Here is a 20,074-nt window from a genome sequence, read left to right on the forward strand (position 1 = left end):
CCAGTAGATTGTCCTTGGGACTCAAATACTACCTTACTGGTATAGTAGCTCCTTGTTTTTTTATCAGGCTCTGACAAGTAGTCACTTTTGGAAGAATGATAAAAGTGGTGGCATTGTAAAAAAGAGTTTCCGAAAAAGCCATAAAAACAAAAAGAATTGTTACTCTTACTTTTGAGAAAAATTCTCCTTCAGCCAATTTATTTAAGTTCAAAGAAGAAACATGAAAGCAGGATAAAATATCGTGTTTTTTTTTTACTTGAACTACAACACAAGAAGAGGGACTGAGGATAAGTAAGAGTAAAAATGTATATACTCTTTGGCTTAGAAACATGAGTATAGAATCATCTGAAAAAAGATCCCTTTTTGTTGTCCTGAGAAAACACGTGGATTTAGCATGTGGAAGTGTTCATCCTTTCTTTTGGTGCACAATGGCTGTGAAGGCCCCTGCCCAAAGAGATAGGAACAAACTATACTCTAACAGAGAATTATTCCCATACAAAGAGGTATAGGCAATCAAATCAGAGAATAAACACTTTGTATCGGGAGGCAGGCAGGAATTTCCTTAAAATGGTTTTTCATTGATGAAATCACATATTATTAGAGATTTCATAGGTCTTTAAAACAGCAAACATTGACTACCTTCAGGGACAAAGTGCTGGACTAGCCATTCTACACCAAAGTAAGGCAGTCCTGTGTCTTCCCCGAAATTTACACAAGATGCAGAATTATACACCATCTGTATACACCATGCTAAATCAAGATTAGACATCAGGCTGTGGAGGTAATTTCTGCACATATTTGACATTGTTTCATTTTCAGGCTATTTACAAGGCTGATCTTGAGTGGCTGAGAGGCATTGGGTGGGTGCCCATTGGCTCTGTGGAGGTCGAGAATGTGAAGAGAGCAGGAGAAATCCTGAGTGACAGGAAGTACCGCCAGCCTGCAGACCAGCTCAAGTTCACATGCATTACAGACACCCCAGAGATTGTCCTGGCAAAGAATAATGCCCTGACCATGAGCAAGGTGAGTCTCCAGCTTTTGCCAGTTGCCGGTGTCATACCTTCCACAGACTGGGTTTATAAAGTGAGAAATGTCCTAGAGGATTTCCAGAGAAAGGAGAGGTGATGGGCCTAATTCTCATGCAGGCCTTCAACAGAGCATGTGCTTGAATCCTAGTTGGACCTGCATGCTTCTCTCAACCCTGTGTCCCCTCATTCTCTGGGTGGGTGAGGAAGTACAGCCTAGGACAATTTCTCTGCAGTAAGGCATACACTCTTCTGAGCAGTGACCCAGAGACATCCACAAATGCACTACTTTTCTCTACACATTCTGCTTGGCACAGCAGACTCAAGGCATCAGCATCTCTTTATCCATCCTGTAAAAAAAATATACAGTCATTTTGCATTTTGTTCAGAAGTCTTGGAAACACAGTGTGCATAGCAGTGCCAGTGCACAACTCAAATTACTTGCTTCCAAAACCATAGGTGGTAGAAATCCCACTTTGGAAAGTGAGATGTTATTGCTGCTTTCATTTTTATTGTACAAGATCGATGATCACTTTTTCCCTCCAGAGTGCTGGCAATCTGTTTATTTATACTCGGCTAATTTCTTTATCCAACAGGTAGGCCCTTAATATGCACAGCTGAGATTGAATTGAACTTTTCTGAATTCTCCCACACCTGCCTGAATGTCTTCCAAATATCTGGGTAGTAAGAATGAGGGCTCAGTGCAGAATATGAAATTGACTCTCAGATAGCAAACTCCAACGTCTGGGGTATTAAAACTCCAGAAACTCTATTCTGTACCACACTCATCAACAGCAGTCACAGTGATAATAACAATAGGAAACATAAAATTTGTTGAGTGCCTACTATGACTCAAGCACTTTACATATGTTACAGTTAATCTCGAAAAAATACTCAATAAAGTAATACACCAATTTCACCCCAACTTAAAAAAAAAAGAGGTAAGTATAAAGTTTAAAAAAATACTTAATGAGAAAGATATGATTATCCCCCTCCAAAAAATGAGGCATGTGAGGCTATGTACCTTTCTCAAGATCACACAGCTTGGACATCAGGGAGTTGGGTTTGACCTTGGGATTGATTCTGAAGTCTAGGGATTTCTACTATATCATAGTTCTATAGCCAAGCTCCATCCTTGAAGGTTCTGTGAGTAAGCTTGAGAGTCACTGGATGAAAAGAATCAATAATTGAGATCATGATGTTGCTTTATATTGGCTATGAAACGATCATATGTCTGTTTAAATATTGCCATGATTTACTCTCCCCATACCCTTTTGCTTCCCTCACCTCCACATAAGTTTTCAAAGGCTATTTTACAGTTAAATGAGTTAAATTTTATAATAACTGCAATGTATTGGCTTTAACAAAGGGTTTTACCTCACCTCCCCCATAGCATTTATATACAGAAGCCTGGGATACTGACAAAACCTCCATCCACGTGATGCCGGACACCCCAGAAATCAAGCTGGCCAAGAGCAATTCTGCCAATATAAGCCAAGTAAGAGATTTCCTGATTGTTAAGTCAGCCTTTAGTCTAGGAGTAATTAAAATACTTTTCCCATCTTACCACCTTCCTTACTGGAAGTGGCCTGTTAACTTTCTATAACTCTTTTCTTTTTCTGTTGTGTATTATCCTCCACCTAGAAACTTTACACCAAGGGATGGGATGAATCAAAGATGAAGGACTATGATCTGAGAGCTGATGCTATTCCCATCAAGAGTGCCAAGGCCTCGAGAGACATTGCCAGTGACGTAAGTGCTCTCTGTCTAACCCCCTTGGTCTCACCTTGCTGAACCACCACAGTGCAGCTGGTGGTCCACAGTTTGTAACTGCTTCCTCATATACCCCTCCAGTCATGCTTCTTACCTTCCAAGACCTTTCCCTTTGTTGTCTCAGAGAAGAAAAACGGATTTTGAAATTGTAGTTAGAGTTGTTGCAGAAAAAGTTTTCAGCAGTGAAGATATATGATTACACTACTGTTACGTTTATGACAGCATAAAACAGTTTAAAATTGTTCAGAGATGTCAAAATATTCAAAATATGAAATTCTTATCCATTTGCTTGTGGGTTTTCATGTTGTCTAATTGTCAGCATGCATATGGTTTTAAAACTGGGCTTTTAAACATATATTTCTTATGTTTTAGTACAAATACAAAGAAGCATATGAGAAACAGAAAGGCCACCACATTGGAGCCCAGAGCATTGAAGATGACCCCAAGATTATGTGTGCCATACATGCAGGGAAGATTCAAAGTGAAAGAGAGTATAAGAAGGATTTCCAGAAGTGGAAGACCAAGTTCAGTAGCCCAGTGGACATGTTAGGCATCTTGCTGGCCAAGAAATGTCAGATTCTGGTCAGTAACGTTGATTATCGAAATTACCTGCATCACTGGACGTGCTTACCTGATCAAAACGACATTATCCAAGCAAGGAAGGCCTATGAACTACAGAGTGATGTACGTAACGTGATCTTTGGGAAAGGAGGAATGGGAGGACATAGATTTGTTAATTGTACAGACAGTGCCTCTGTGGACAGACCCATGGGTTGCTCACTGCACAACCTCAGGGGGAGCCATTCACATTGTTAAAACAAAACCCGTATTTAGGAGTTATGTTATGGGAATCAAAGAACATAGATGAAGAACCCTACTTAGATCATGTCTTCCCTGGCCTAGATTCCAGACTACTTTTTTCATGTCCTTTGTACTGTCTGGCAATGAAAATATATTTCAAATAAGCATAAATTATCTGAACATTTAAAAAATAACTGCCACTCTTGTACTATATCCAAAACACTTAACAGAGTTTCATCCTATTACAGGATGAAAATGAAATGAGATTTGGCACAATATCTTTAAATTGTTTTCCAGTTATATAATTTCTTTGAAATATCAAATAATTACCATGGAATTTAGCATTATTACCATTTTATCCTTATTCATGGCTAGCATAAAAAATTATGCTTTTACAAATTACTCTGTCATGGATATTGAAACCCCTGATTCATGTAAAATCTCGGGTCCTACTTTTTTGGAACCACCATCTCCTGTGCTTATCAACCCCTCAACCCCGTGAACTTACTTTCCAATTAAGGGATGCTATGTCTAGCACTTGGAACAATATTTCTGTCTAATGTCTCTGTAGAATGTGTACAAAGCAGACCTGGATTGGCTGCGTGGCATTGGCTGGATGCCAGAAGGCTCAGTAGAAATGACCAGGGTGAAGGGTGCTCAAGACCTGCTGAATGAAAGACTCTACAGGACACGCCCAGAAGCCTTGAAATTCACTTCCGTTGTCGACACGCCAGAGGTTGTCCTGGCAAAAGCCAATTCTCTGCAAATGAGTGAGGTAAGAACCATCCTACCGCCAGGCTCTCCTTTAGCAGGACTCTCTTCTCAGAAGATGCCACCCAAACGGAGCATCTGTGGATGAAACAGAGAAAGTAGATTGTTTCTCTTCAAAGACTTAAAGTGCTTGGAGCAACTCTAAGAATCTCTTAGTTTAGTTTAGTGAAGGCACATGCTAAGTAGAACTCTGACAAATGCCAAGGTGCCTTTCCCCTACCTCACACACAGACCTGGAAGCACTAAAATGAAAAATGTCACTCCATTACAACTCAGGAAAGCAAATACTTATTACAAAACCTGTGGCATAATGCTACACGTTAAATGGTAGAACACTGTATTAGTCAGGGTTCTCCAGAGAAACAGAGCTAATAAGAGGTATGAGAGAGAGATTTATTTCATGGAATTGACTCACATGATTGTAGAGGCTGGCAAGTCCAAAGTTTGCAGGGTAGGCCAGCAGCCTCAAGACCCAGGCAGGAGTTGCAGTTCAAGCCCAAGGTAGTCTGCTGGCAGAATTACTCTCGCTCAGGGGTGTTCAGTCTTTTTTCTCTTAAGACCTTCATCTGACTGAACAAGCCCCCACATCACAGAGGGTAATCTGCTTTACCCAAAGTCTACTGGTATAAATGTTAATCTGATCTAAAAAATACCTTCACAGAAACATGTAGAATAATGTTTGACCAAATACCTGGGTACGCTGACCTAGCCAAGCTGACACAAAAAACTAACCACTGCAAACCTATAACAACATTTTCCCAGGTTAAATAGTTGCTAAGGCTTAATGTTCAGATATCCATCTCTATTGCTGTATTAAAATAATATTTTCCTTCTCTCCACAGAAACTATATCAAGAAGCCTGGAATAAAGATAAAAGCAACATAAGCATTCCTTCTGACATGCCAGTCATACTGCAAGCCCAAATCAATGCCATGCACATCAGCAATGTAAGAGGCATAAATATGAAGTGTAAATGTCTTTATGGGACAATATCTGTCAGCTTATGGGGTGTGTTATAATGGACAAATTACCTGCCTTAGAAAGGTTGACAGCTTTGGGTGCTAGATACTTCCTCTTTGGCTACCATTCCCAATGCAGTATGAATGGAAATTCTCTTTCAAACATTAGTTTCGATACATATCTGGGCCCCTGCACTGCAAGAGGTGGGATACCTGAATCTCACTGGTGTCCTTCTTTCAACCTTGAAATCATTGTCCTATATCCAACGTCCACAGCTCAGTTTCATTGTATATTAATTGAGAGGAATGAAATCCCTAGTAAAGTGCCTCTTACACAAGTAAGTATAAGAGATAACAGTCTCTGTTGTCTTGATAGGTTCTTGGTTGATCCAGAACTTTCTTGTTTGACATTTCAAGGCCATAAGAAAAGTCAAACTTTTAATTATATGCAAAGTGTAGGATAGGTATGATGTCTATGTCACATCCCTTTAGCAGGGACCTTTGAAAAGTCAAAGGGCAACATTGGGAAAAAATCTTATCAAGTCTTATATGGTAACTTGATGAAGGTTCTCTAGGTTCACAGTTGATTCTTAGTTCCCATTACTGTATAATGGGATATTTTCACATTGTACTATATTGTGGTGAATGCAAATAATTCAAATACTAGTAGATTTAGATGTTTAGCTTTAAAATTGTAGTCACAAGTACCCTGCATTCCACAAAGTAAATAGGCAATAACCAAAAGAAGGACTCAGAAGCGACTGTTTTTTCTTATGCCGCCTTCATTTACATTGTGCTTTGTGATTCATATCATGACTCCTTTGAATATGTCTACTGATTTTCAATTCTTGTAAGCAAACCTGTGTTTTCCCTCAATAGAAACTCTACCAGAAAGACTGGGATGAGGCCAAGCAGAAAGGCTATGACTTGAGAGCAGATGCCATTGAAATCAAGCATGCCAAAGCCTCCAGAGAAATTGCCAGTGAGGTACAGCTCCTTCTGTTTCCTTGTGGATTTTCTTCTCTATACAACAAATAGAATATTTTTCAAGAATTTTGATTTGGATTGATTTTTTTTTAATTCTATGCAAACAATTGCATTTGCCTTGTGCTAAAGACTTTATTTTATAATATTAACATGGGATGAAAAACACTGAGGTAAACATAGGTGAAGTATATGTGTAAATACCTTCTAAGCTGTTTCTAAGTAGAAGTAAAATATCATGAAGATCTGTACCAAATTCTGGGGAAAAATTCAGGAACCAATACAATGTGATTTTATCCCACAGATCTTTAGGACATTCTCCATAAATATAAATCACAGATGAAAGTTTTATACAAGACTTAAGACCGAGATCACATTTTATATACAAGATTTTATGCTGGAGGCGTATGTATACTCCTCTGAGAAACCCTTTGAAGTTCATTTAACAGTAGTTTTAAAACGTACCAGCAGTCAAAATAATTATTCTACCAAGGCCCCCCAGCTCCAAATCTTTAAGCTACCTTTGTTACTTTTCTTCAAATTCTTCTCTAGTTTTTGTCCTAGTATCCAGCTGTCTCTTCCTTCTTACTTCTCATTTTTATCTCTAAAAAGGCATAGCCAATCCATAGTATCTGCCTTATTCCCAGCTCTCTCTCTCTCTCTCCCTTTTCTCCAAACTTTCCTATGTTATCCAAATATAGGAAAGAAACAGAAATGATCTTACTCTTGTCCTAAGACACTGAGAACAAGTGTGAAATAGGTGGAAACTCTTATCCACAGGCCTTTTGTTGTCATCTGCTGATTCAAACCGACAGCCTTGTCTTCCATTCCTGAAGCATGCTCCTTTCTTGTCTGTCTCCAAAACCACACATATGACTTTTTCCTACCTGAAGTACCTTCAGTACCCTTGGTACTGACCTAATTTCCACTTGCCAGGCAACCTTAGGGACAATGATTATCCCCACTGTGCCTTACTTTTCCCATTTGAAATATGTGATAATACTAATATCCATATCATAGAGATGTTCTGAGGATTAAATGAGGTTATAATTGCCACGATTCAACTATTTTTAACAAAAAAATTCAGCAACTTCATATGAATCAACCTAATACATTTGAAGCACTCATAATAGTGTCTGACATATAGTGATTGTTAGTAAATGTTAGCTATTATTTTTTTATTACTCTTGTTCACCATACTATTTCCCTCCTGATTTGTTCATGTCCTCTGTGAAACTATCTAAAATAGCCCTAATTTCCTTAAAGAGAACTAAAATATATAATAACTACCAATTTGAGCCAATTTACATTGAGGCTAAAAAAATATTCCGAAACCATTTAATGAAAAGTCCTCTTCATACATTATGTCCATATGTTCTTTTTATCTTATTTTTTTACAACTTTAGTACAAATACAAAGAAGGTTACCGTAAGCAACTGGGCCACCACGTGGGTTTCCGCAGCCTACAAGATGACCCCAAATTGGTATGGTCTATACATGCTGCCAAGATCCAGAGTGACAGAGAATACAAGAAAGCTTATGAGAAGTCTAAAGGAATCTACAATACACCGTTGGACATGATGTCCATTGTTCAGGCCAAGAAATGCCAGGTCCTGGTTAGCGACGTTGATTATCGCAATTATCTGCACCAGTGGACGTGTCTGCCAGACCAGAATGATGTGATCCAGGCAAAGAAAGCCTACGAACTGCAGAGCGATGTGTGTATCCTGTCTCCAGACTCTTGGGGAGATGTGTGTCTATGTGTTTAATCACAGAATATTCCTTAAGGATGTAATTTAAACAGTAATCTTAATAGAATCTAACATATTTTGTATTTTTCTGCAGAGTTTTTCTGAATATTTTCTATCTTATAGAGGATTCCTTCTTATAAGACCTTATTCATCAGATGAAAATCACTCTCTTATTCTATGTAACTAAGTAGAAAATTTCAATCCCAGTTGTCCTGATCCATTATATTTGCATGATCAGGTATCTAAATGTCAGAAACAGATGTAAGCATAAAAAAATGTTGGATTTCAAGTTTATCTGGCACACATAGGAAAAATGTGTGTGTGTGTGTATATATATATATATATATATATATATTTAAATAATATGTTTAGAGAGAGAGAAAGAGGAGAGGTGTACATAGATATAAGTATGTATTTTGTTTTTCATTATACGTGCTTCTAAGAAACTTTTTCTCCCAAATTCCTACAGAAGTTATCCCCAGTGGCACATAAAAGGCAGATTTCAAGTAGTGAGCACAGAAGCTCAACCTTGCATAAAAACAAAATTATGTGCCATTGCGGTCTGTCATTCCACAAGTGCTAGTTGTTAGCCCTGCTCCAGTTCCTGTAGGATACTCTGAACTTCTCCCAGAGATGTGTGCCAGAGATGTAACGCTCAAATATTAACATCTAATGTTGATCCTTGAGTTTCGTGGGACTGGCCACCCAGCTGGTTTAAGTAGAGGTTGTGTGTGGTTTGCTGGCATCCGTGCTCTAGTAGGCAAATTGACTCTTCTGTACTCTGTGGTCCTCTCCTTCTTGTAGAACGTGTACAAATCAGACCTGGAATGGCTGAAGGGTATTGGATGGTTGCCAGAGGGTTCCGTGGAAGCGATGAGAGTAAAGAATGCCCAGAATCTCCTGAATGAAAGGTTGTATCGCACAAGGCCTGAGGCCCTCAAATTCACCAGCATTGTTGATACCCCTGAAGTTATTCTGGCAAAGATCAATGCTGTACAGATCAGTGAGGTAAGTCAATTGATGCTATGTTCAGACACATTGAAGAACTCTCAATAAAAATTATAACTGTGAACTTTAAACTGCTAACACCAGGATTAGAATGTTGAACATTCATGTATCCAGATAGAATTTCATATAGCCCATCAATTAACGGCATCAACATTTCATTTGTTTAGATAATTCTTTGGTCAATAGAAGTGTGGTAGGCATCTTCATGTTCCATATTCTCTGAAGTACACCTTGAACACATTTTGTAGACCTTGCCTGTAATACAGGTCCACCAGTTAATACAATGATCACAAAACCGCCACCTTTTTACTGCTATTCAACGGTGAAATAAGTTGAAAGGTCCAGGGGCAGCCCCAATATTAGACGTTATGACAGTTATTTAGGCCAAGAAAGCCAGGACTTGATTTGCAATGTGGATTATCATAATCACCTGCAATGAGAGCTTACCTGCCAGATAATTGCATGTGAATAAACAGAAGAGGACCTATTTACTATCATGTTTCTGACTCGTTTTACATTTATATTATAGCACACATGAATGTATTCTTCTTGCTGAAGTCACTTTTGGCACCTTCTAAATAAAAACACAGATGAAGAAAAAAATGTGATCTCCATTTACATCTGAACACATCCAAAGAAAACCTTTAATTGTACCTGTAATTTTATTCATGTGGTAATTGGCTTATTTACTCATCACCGATCCTTTGTTTTTCATTTTTACCAGCCACTGTATCGTGACGCCTGGGACAAAGAGAAGGCAAATGTGAATGTACCGGCTGACACTCCATTGATGCTGCAGTCCAAGATGAACACCATGCACATCAGCAACGTAAGGCCCTGCACATCCACTTGCTTCACACAGTGTTCTCTGCCTCACCAAACCTCTCATCAAAATGCTCCAGAGAGCATTTAGCAAAAGGCATTTCCCTAATATTCCTTTTACTTCTAGTCTTTAAGGATAAGTGTCATTTGTGTGTGCTCGCACACCTACGTATGTGTTTATAATATAGAGATGTGTGTCCTTATCTTTGTTGGAAAGAAAAATGCGGTGGTTTATGCCAAACACACGACATCAAAACATATATATGCATGTATAGTAATACTTAGTTCTCTTTTTAGTGGCCTATCATTGATTTTTCCCTTTAAAAGCCAAACAATATGTATAATTTTTCTCACTTTCACATGATTTACTATCTTTTAAATTCCCTTCTTTAAAAAAAAGTTACTGGAAAAGAACTTTACTACATGTCATTAAAAATGTACTGGAGCTTAAGTTCAGTATGAAACCAGTCTATTTTATAAATCTTAAGGGGAGATTAATTTTTCATCGTAACTGTTAACATATTCTTGAACACATCGGTAATGCTGACTCAGTAGCTTCCTCTTCATATTGACTGTGGCACTGAACTCTCCGTTTGCAGAAACAGTATCAGCAAGCTTGGGAAGATGTCAAGGTAACGGGTTATGACCTGAGAGCAGATGCCATCGGGATCCAGCATGCCAAGGCTTCCAGAGATATTGCCAGTGATGTGAGAGCTCCTCCTTGCCCAGCGTTAACAAACACTAATTCATAGACACTCAGAGAGTTAATACTGTGCTAATCTTTAATTTAATTCCCCAGGAATTATATCTAATAGAATGAAGGGCATTGTTACTAGTGTCGTGCTTTAAAATCCCCAATTCAAGAACAACTTTGACAACAATTTGATGACCCACTTAACTTCTCTGCTTGGTTCTGCTCTCCGTATGTTTAAGCACAGATTTTTATTTTCTTTTCAATATCTTCTCAATATCAGTTAATGCATGAACACTTACAGAGATCCAGTGGGTACAAAGAACTCTACTGTTTGTTGAAGTGCAGCATACATAGGGGGTTCCTGTGATAATTTTATGCAGTACATGGACAAGCATTTTTAAAATAGTTACGTTGGTTTTGATGTGTGCTAGAAAAATACTGATTTTTTCCCATTTAAATAGGAGTATAAATTTTAAAATAAAAATATTAAATAAGTTTAAACTTTAAAATATATTTATTTAGACAAAGAATCAAGTTGACAAAGTAAAGTATGAAGTACAGGTGGTGCTTTGTGGCAAAACATGTGAGAATGGCAAACAGTGACTGAAGTCTGGGAAACAGTGGGCAACGCTATATTGGAATCCAGACGCACCATTGTTGCCTTTGAGGTGTTCACAATGTTGTCATGCTTACAGAAGACAAACCAATGTATCAAGAAGTATAAAACTTATAGTATGAATTCAAAGAAAAGCAGTGCCCCAAAAAGGGTAATGTAAGGGAGATGGAGTTATTTGAGTAGGCTGTCTAGAAAAAGTGAGTTTGGAGAAACAATTCTTCTTTCTTCTGTTCACATCCACCAGTATCTATACAAAACTGCTTACGAGAAACAGAAGGGTCATTACATTGGGTGTCGCAATGCCAAGGAAGACCCTAAACTGGTCTGGGCAGCAAATGTGTTGAAGATGCAGAATGACAGGCTGTACAAAAAGGCCTACAATGACCACAAGGCTAAGATCACCATCCCGGCAGACATGGTGTCCATCAATGCTGCCAAAGAAGGCCAGGCGTTAGCAAGCGATGTGGACTACCGCCACTACCTACACCAGTGGTCTTGCTTTCCTGACCAGAATGATGTGATCCAAGCCAGGAAAGCCTATGACCTGCAGAGTGATGTAAGTTGTTGCTTGTGGTGCCTGAGGGGTGAGCTATTGCCCAGGAAGACAGCCTTCCACAGCTTTGCCCGGTCACTCCTGCCAGTGCTGAGGAAAATGCAATTCTCCCTACCTGAGCACTTACTCCCCTTTAGTACTTTACCAAGTTTGTTAATCACAAGCCTTAATGCTGGGCTTATTCAGAGGGTTTTCATCTTCATTGCTACTGGTGCTACCAGAATTGTTCTATAGATTTGTGAATGTGTGCACTGTTTGTAGTTTATTAAACATAGGCATCTTCATGGTTCTTCAGTTGAATGATAGGGGCTGTCTTCCTTGAAATTAATTTGAAAGGTTAACAGCATGCTCCACACTCACTAGGTTCCCTGAACTTGGTATTCTTCACAACATCGTTTTATTAATTTACCTAAAGTATTTTTAGATTTACTTATTTTTTTGCCGATTTAATCTTTTGAAAATGGTGAATTCCATCAGGATGTTTGTTTCTTGTACAGAATTAATACCTTCTTTTAATTATCCGAACATGGTTGCCTTAAGCTTCAGGAGATGTTTTCTCATAATGAATGAGTTTGTTATAGAAAAGTATATCCATCATTTGAAATGAATTGCCAACTGGTGGATTTAGTACCATCTCTAGATAAATTCAGTCTCTTCATTATCCTGAACCACGTTAGTATGTGAAGGAATGCATATCAATGAAGTTCTTAAAGAATGAGGAAGGGAAACTTCAAAACCTGTATGTAATCCTCTTCAAGAATCCCTTCTCCCAAATTTTGGGTACCCACAATACTTTACACACTAAAACATATAACATTCTTCATTAAGGTAGAAATTTCCCTACATGTTCACTCCTCTTACTCTTTATTTTAGTTTGATATTTGTATCCTATTAAACGGTTATTAAAATACCATTTCTGAAGAACACAGTGGGTTATTTTATGAAATTAATAGTTGGTGTTTCACACAGAGCAATTATATCTGGTTAACCACTTAACATATACCTGACAAAACAGGTTTAGACAGCCAAGAAAATGCAAATTCCAATTCAAAGAGAAGTGCTATCTTGGAAAAAGAAAACTCAGTTGAGATCAAAATTGTGGAAGTAAGGATTACATTCTTAATTATCCCTTTAAAAGTAATTATTAAACACACCATGTGCCAGGTCTTGTGCTAAGCCCTAAAGGTACAATGGGGAATAAAGAAGAACAAGACAAACTTCCTGACTTTAGGGAGTTCACACTGATAAAAAGGAACAGATGTTAACTAGAGAATATCCATAAAAATGGGATGGCTGAGGAAGAATGATCATGGCACTATGAAAAATGAGGTGGGGAAAGCTTCTCTGGGAAAGCACTGATTTAGGAGTAAGAAGGGAGAGCATGAGTTTGTTCCATGAGGAGGACACAGGGTGCATTCCTGCAGAATGACCAATGTATGCAAAAGGGGTGGTAGGCAAACCACAAACTGAAAGGCCAGTGTGGTCAGAACACATGGGTAAAAGGGAAGCACGTATAAAATGAGGCTGGAAGAAGAGGTAGGGACTGATGCTAGACCATCATCACCTTCTAATCTATGTTAAGATTTTGATCTTTATCCTGAGACCAGTGAGAAACCATAGGTTGGGGGTATGTTGTGACATCAAACCTGAATGGTGAATTTTGTAAAGATCATTCTGGCTGTGGTGTGGAGAACTTGCTGGAGAGCCTATTATTATTGCTTTAAAAGTCCACCTTGGCTAGTGTGATGATTACCAAAATATTCAAAAATCTTCCACACATCCCCTAAGCAAAGCACTCCTTCTGCATCCTTCTGCTTTCTAGACTATGCATAGGCACCCCAACACAGAGCCCCTGCCACGGAAAACAAAGTAGGACAAAACACTGCAATGCATATGAGGAATTATTTTTGTCAGGCCCATGCTTGGCTTTATCATTGTTTGTGGAAGAGAAAATGGAACATGAAAAACTGCTTCCTTACTTTACCACGATTAAAAAAAAACAAATCCTGCCTCTCCTAACTTTGTTTTCTTTCCCAGGCCATCTATAAGGCTGACTTGGAGTGGCTGCGTGGCATCGGCTGGGTGCCCGAAGGGTCTCCCGAAGTACTGAGAGTGAAAAATGCCCAGCATATCCTACAAGACAGTGTCTATCGGACACCTGTGGTGAAACTCAAGTACACAAGTATCGTTGACACACCTGAAGTTGTTCTTGCTAAATCAAATGCTGAAAATATTAGTATTGTAAGTCACATTTTTCTTCTATATTAAAATTAAGTTCATGTTATAGAAAATGATAATTAACCTGGTAATCCATTTGTAAGATAATAATATTGATGATAGCAAAGATTTTAATAAGTAATATTGACACGGTTGTTCTGTTATTGCTTACTAATTTTAAACCAAAACTCAAAGTATGAATAAAAGGTATTAATACAGATTTCATATCAAATTTGAGTAACTTATGTGAAAAGATTCTGGAAACTTTTACCTTAGTATGAAAAGATTTTGGATCAGAAAAATCGAAAGTTGTGCACTACAACTAGCAAAATGACAAATTGTGAAGTAATTTTGTTATCATTGGTTCTTTCCATAGCCAAAGTACAGAGAAGCTTGGGACGTGGATAAAACTTCAATCCACATAATGCCAGATACTCCAGAAATTAATCTCGCTAGAGCCAACACTCTTAATATGAGCAATGTAAGTACTGCAACAGACTCCCTTTTTGTTTGGAAAGTCGACTACCCAATTGGTATGAAGATATCACTAGGGAACTCTTCATAGCCAGGGAAGAGAAGATTGAGTGGGCAAGGAGGCCCTTGACCAGGAGTGAGGAGAGGGGCAGACCCCTGGCTCTCAGTCACTGGGCAAGGCCAGTTATGGTGAAGCAATGTCAACATGACAGAAGAGAGAAGGGAACAAGGACAAGAAAGATACTGAAAGAGGAATGAAGAGACACACAAAGAAGAAAGGGGAATTAACAACAGATTCAGAAGAGCACAAAATAATTATGAGAGTTCTTTTCACAACTTTATACAAATTAATTTTAAAACCCAGATCTATAGGGGATTTTTAAGGAAGTTATAAATTACTAAAATTGAGCCCAGAAAAAGAATAAAAACATATTGCAAGAAATTAATAAGTTCTTAAAGACTCTCCTTCCTCCTCTCTGATATCAGGGTCACCCAGAATGATTTCATAGGGGAATTCTTTCCAAACCTCAAAAAATAAACAAACTGACAGAGAGCCTAATGAAACAAGGAAAGCCATCACCGTTATCAAAACTTGTCAAAGATAGTTCCACAAATGAAAACTGTAGACCATTAATAATGGGGAGAATCTTAAATGAAATATTAACAAATCAAATTCAGTAACACATGAATATGATATGATACAAACAACTAGGGTTCATTCAGGAATGCCAAGAGTGTTCTGTATTCAGAAACCTAATAATGTGATAAAACAAAAGAGAAAAATCATATGCTCATTGTATTAGATTTAAAAAGACAGGTGGCGGGGAGGGGGAAGGGTAAGCTGGGACCAAGTGAGAGAGTGACATGGACTAATGTACACTACCAAATGTAAAATAGATAGCTAGTGGGAAGCAGCTGCATAGCACAGGGAGATCAGCTCAGTGCTTTGTGACCCACCTAGAGGGGTGGGAGGGAGACGCAAGAGGGAGGGGATATGGGGATATATGTATACATATAGCTGATTCACTTTGTTATACAACAGAAACTAACACACCATTGTAAAGCAGTTATACTCCAATAAAGATGTTTAAAAAAAAAAAAAAAGACGTGTGGGACTTCCCTGGTGGCACGTGGTTAAGAATCTGCCTGCCAATGCAGGGGACACGGGTTCGAGCCCTGGTCCGGGAAGATCCCACATGCCGCAGAGCAGTTATGCCCGTGTGCCACAACTACTGAGCCTGCGCTCTAGAGCCCGTGAGCCACAACTACTGAGGCCAGCGTGCCTAGAGCCCATGCTCCGCAGCAAGAGAAGCCACTGCAATGAGAAGCCCACGCACCACAACAAAGAGTAGCCTCTGCTTGCCACAACTAGAGAAAGACCCCATGCAGGAACAAAGACCCAATGCAGCCATAAATAAATAAATACTGATGAATTAAAAGAAATTTTTTTTAAAAGACGTGTGAGCAAATCCAATATCCATTCTTATTTTTTAAAATAAAATCTTAGCAAAATAAGAATAAATGAATATTTTCTTGTCATAACTAAGAGTAAATCTCATATCAAAGGCCAGCCACATCCTCAAGTAAGTAAGCTTCTCAGTCAAGTCAGGATACCCATAACATTACCATTTATTAATATTTGCTGGAAGTAGCTAAGTGATAAGCTTCTTATTCACAGCAAAATAATTACGTAAGAATAAGTATAAGAGATAAATATTGGAAAGAACAAGGCAAAATTATCATTATTTGCAGAATAAATCATTACATGCCCAGGGAAAGGAAGAGTATCAACTAAAAAGTCTATTAGATAAAAAGAGAATTCGCTTACATGACTAGCTTCACAGTTTAAGAAAGTTCAAGAAATGTACCACCTACAGAGATTTTTCTGTGTGTAGAACAAGTATGACCTAGAAGAAGGATACTACCTTAATGCAGTCCACCATGGCTTGGAACTTGGCATCTTTCAAAAAATAATAAATCTTTCTGAGAGAAGGAGCCTTCCAAGCAAAGATTACTCACCATATGCCAAACTGCACCACCAACTCTATTGTAATGAGCCTCTTGGGAGCTAATTTTTTCCAAGGGCTGGGAAGAAAACAAAATTTTGAGGCATTGCTACATTCTTTTTTGGACCAGAATCAGTATATGGTGCAGTGTACTCTTACTGCCAAGTGACTGGATGAAGAAACAGCCAGCTCGTCACTGCAGTGTAGTCTCCTCACCCTCTTCCTTCTGAACCATAGGTATCTTTGGCAGGGGAATTCTGAAAGTCTCATGGGCTCTCTTTTACATGATAAATTTCTCAGCTGGAAATACCAGAACCCTACCATTAATATCATGATAAAAGCAAGACTAGTAATTGAAACTATGCCAAAAGTAAAGTTGTTAAATTTAGGTATTTAGATACTAATGAGAATGACTTTTGTTTTGGAAGAAATCAAACATCCTATTTGAATGTTAACCAAAATATACACTTTCTTCATACATGATGTTGCCAGTAGTATAATCTCGATAAAATCCACTATTTTAAATTATTTCCGTCATTTAGAAAGTACAACTTTTGCAGAATATTTGTATATCATTTTATGGGTAACCAAGCAAATCCATGTTAAATTAACTCATTTAATCTTCACACTAATCACACGGGTAGGACTGTTATTTTGTTTTTATCATATGGGAAAGCTGAGACTTAAAAATATTAAGGAATTTGCCCACATTCTCAAAGTTAGTAGGTGAAGAAGTTAGGTCTCAAGCCCAATTTTTTTTGTAGTTCAAATAAAAAATATATTTGACCACATAAACAAAAAAAATACATAAGAAAAAATAGTGTAACAGTATATGTAATAAAACAAAATAAATTTTAAAAGTTTAAATAACATAATTACAAATTTGCATGAAATATTCTCTAGTGTAATACATTTAAATGTGGAGAACACTTTTTTCTTTTGTACAAAAAAACAAGTCAAATGTTAAAATTGGACCACCTGAAATTCATACAAAAACTTGAATGAAAATTCATATAAAACTTGTCCATTACAAGGACAAAATTTATCTAAGCACTCGTTTTTCAAATATGAAAAGGCCATGAAACTGTCAATGATTGAAATTCACTTCTCCTTTCTGCACTGTTCAAGCTCCCATAGTGATAGGTATGATTTCTGATTTATACATTTAAATTACTCTTATTTCTGAGTCTTTCTGACATCGTCAGTACAGAAGGTATCCACTTAAATGTGAATATATTTTTAGAAGGCTATCTGTAAATCAGTCACTACTTTAACTGACTTCTCTTTACAAACAAAACAGTGCTGCGCTTAGAAAATAGCCATTACATCCAATGGTGCTTCAGAAAGAAAATCTAACATTCCCAAACAATATGCATCATCAATCGTATTAGAAGATGTAAGAAACCATACAGAGAGGAAAAAAACTCAAATGTAAAATGTTTATAATTCTGAAGATTAAAAATTGAATTAATTAAAGAGAATTATTAAACTAGAGAAATTCAATACTAGCCTGCCAATGTCTGAACTTAAACATATCCCAGTGCTACTAATACACCAATACAAGAAGCAGATAAACCCTCTTACATAAACCATGAACAACTACATCAAAGCTATAATTCAAAAAAAAAGAAAAGAAAGAACTCTTGTCCAGCCCAGATCTTTGGATTCCAGATATGATTTTGTTCTCCAGTACATTGGTACAGAATGATTCTTTCACCTATTCTCTTTTTTTAAACTGGTTCTGGGACTTCAAAAACTGCACCCCTCTGATACTAATTCTACTTGAACCCTTGGAGTCATTAGTAAGTTTGAATCTGGAACGATACCTTATTTTTCCTCCTCTTCAGAAAATTTACCGCGAAGGTTGGGATGAGATGAAGATGAGCTGTGATGTACGGCTGGACGCCATCCCCATCCAGGCTGCCAAGGCCTCCAGGGAGATCGCCAGTGATGTGAGTGTGGCCTTGTTTAACTCCTCAGTTTTTCAAACAAATGCCCTACGTGCATTGAGAGTTCATGCTGTGATCTATCTGCTTTGTTTTTCTGTCTCCAGTATAAATACAAGCTTGACCATGAGAAGCAGAAGGGACACTACGTGGGTACCCTCACAGCCAGGGATGACAACAAGATCCGCTGGGCCCTCATAGCTGGCAAGATTCAGAATGAAAGAGAGTACCGGCAGCACTGGGCCAAATGGAAGTCTAAGTTCCAGAGCCCTCCGGATATGCTTTCCATCACGCACTCTAAACATTGCCAGGCTCTGGTCAGCGACATTGATTATCGCAATTACCTGCACCAATGGATGTGCGTGCCTGACCAGCAGGACGTGATTCAGGCCAGGAAAGCCTACGATCTGCAAAGCGATGTGAGTGGGCTGCATTTTAGCCTGAGCACTTACATCATTTTCCCATGACTCCCAGAAAGTTTATGTCATTAAATCCTTGCATCATCACTTCACATCTTTATATAGCGAAGAATTTGGTTTTGGTTAGACCTTATAGTATGGTATCAAAATCACCAGAGCCATGAAGGATCTGGACTTTGTATCAAGAAATAAGTGGTGGTGTGAATATAGTTCTTAACTGTTTCCGGTTAAAGACAGCTACTCTGAAAATATTATTTTAATAGAATTTAAGTAGCACCAGAGGTTTAAACTGTAACTAAAATATCAGCAGTCCATGGTCAGGATGTAGCCACAGATATGCTATTTTAGTTGACACAGTATTTTTAAATTTTGAATTAAGTTGCCAAGGCTTTTTAAATCAGGGAATTTTGTGTACAAATCTAGGGGTTCCCGTTTTTATTGGAAAAAAATCAGAGGATGCAGCTCCAGACATGCATTAGCCCTTGCAGCAATAACCTGGAGCTGAATTGAGGCTAACCCCCTTTAAATAGCAAATATGTCCCCAGCTGGTTTGTCATACCACCTGGCCTCATAGTTAATTTACTTATGTTACTTGTCTGGCTGCTTGAGTATGTCATTCTTAAAATGCGTTTCTCCATCAGACCAATGGATAGAATAAATATGACCAGGGTCACTGACTTCTTCCTGGTCTGATTTTCACAGGCTATTTACAAGGCTGACTTGGAATGGTTACGTGGGATCGGCTGGATGCCAGATGATTCTGTTTCTGTCAATCATGCCAAGCACGCTGCAGACATCTTCAGTGAGGTATTCCAGGATCTTATCCTGCCATTCAGCACATTTCCTGAGAGACTGAACAAAAAATATACGAGCCAAAATGCAGTCATTCCCTATCAGCAGTTTTAACAATTTCAATTGCTGTCATTTAAGCCAGATGTACATTTTTCCAAAATAATCCTGTACTGTCCCTTTCACATTATGGAATCACATCCATCTACACTCAACAATGCTTAGAATTGTACAAATAGAAAACTTCTTTTGTCAGCAATAGCAATACACTTGAGAGAAGTTTGTCCAGTTGAAAAAAAAAATGCACTGAGTTCACATAATGATACATTACATGGCTTTGGGAGCTAACCAGATCTGCTACTTTAAAATCTGTGGAAGGTGTAAGAAGGCAACCCGTTTGTTAAAAAATAAAATGCTAAGAAGAAAGCCAAATTGCCAGGAAGATGCCATTGACATACAGCATTCT

At 38.1% G+C, this 20,074-nt stretch overlaps 1 protein-coding gene across 15 annotated transcripts in view; it reads left to right on the plus strand.

Moving 5' to 3' along the window:
- NEB (nebulin) overlaps positions 1-20,074 on the plus strand; it is a 226,501-nt gene that overhangs the window by 131,467 nt on the left and 74,960 nt on the right. For all 15 annotated transcript variants that reach the window (XM_082658063.1, XM_082658062.1, XM_082658065.1 and 12 more), the window contains 17 exons: positions 820-1,023; positions 2,419-2,523; positions 2,670-2,777; positions 3,171-3,482; positions 4,171-4,374; positions 5,213-5,317; positions 6,209-6,316; positions 7,720-8,031; positions 8,869-9,072; positions 9,797-9,901; positions 10,494-10,601; positions 11,449-11,760; positions 13,795-13,998; positions 14,351-14,455; positions 18,302-18,406; positions 18,508-18,819; positions 19,522-19,626. In XM_082658063.1, coding sequence (XP_082514189.1) covers positions 820-1,023; positions 2,419-2,523; positions 2,670-2,777; positions 3,171-3,482; positions 4,171-4,374; positions 5,213-5,317; positions 6,209-6,316; positions 7,720-8,031; positions 8,869-9,072; positions 9,797-9,901; positions 10,494-10,601; positions 11,449-11,760; positions 13,795-13,998; positions 14,351-14,455; positions 18,302-18,406; positions 18,508-18,819; positions 19,522-19,626 — 3,018 coding nt within the window. The remainder of the gene's footprint in view (positions 1-819; positions 1,024-2,418; positions 2,524-2,669; positions 2,778-3,170; positions 3,483-4,170; positions 4,375-5,212; positions 5,318-6,208; positions 6,317-7,719; positions 8,032-8,868; positions 9,073-9,796; positions 9,902-10,493; positions 10,602-11,448; positions 11,761-13,794; positions 13,999-14,350; positions 14,456-18,301; positions 18,407-18,507; positions 18,820-19,521; positions 19,627-20,074) is intronic.

Source organism: Grampus griseus, assembly GCF_964374135.1.
Source record: "Grampus griseus genome assembly, chromosome: 7".
NCBI lineage: Eukaryota > Metazoa > Chordata > Mammalia > Artiodactyla > Delphinidae > Grampus > Grampus griseus.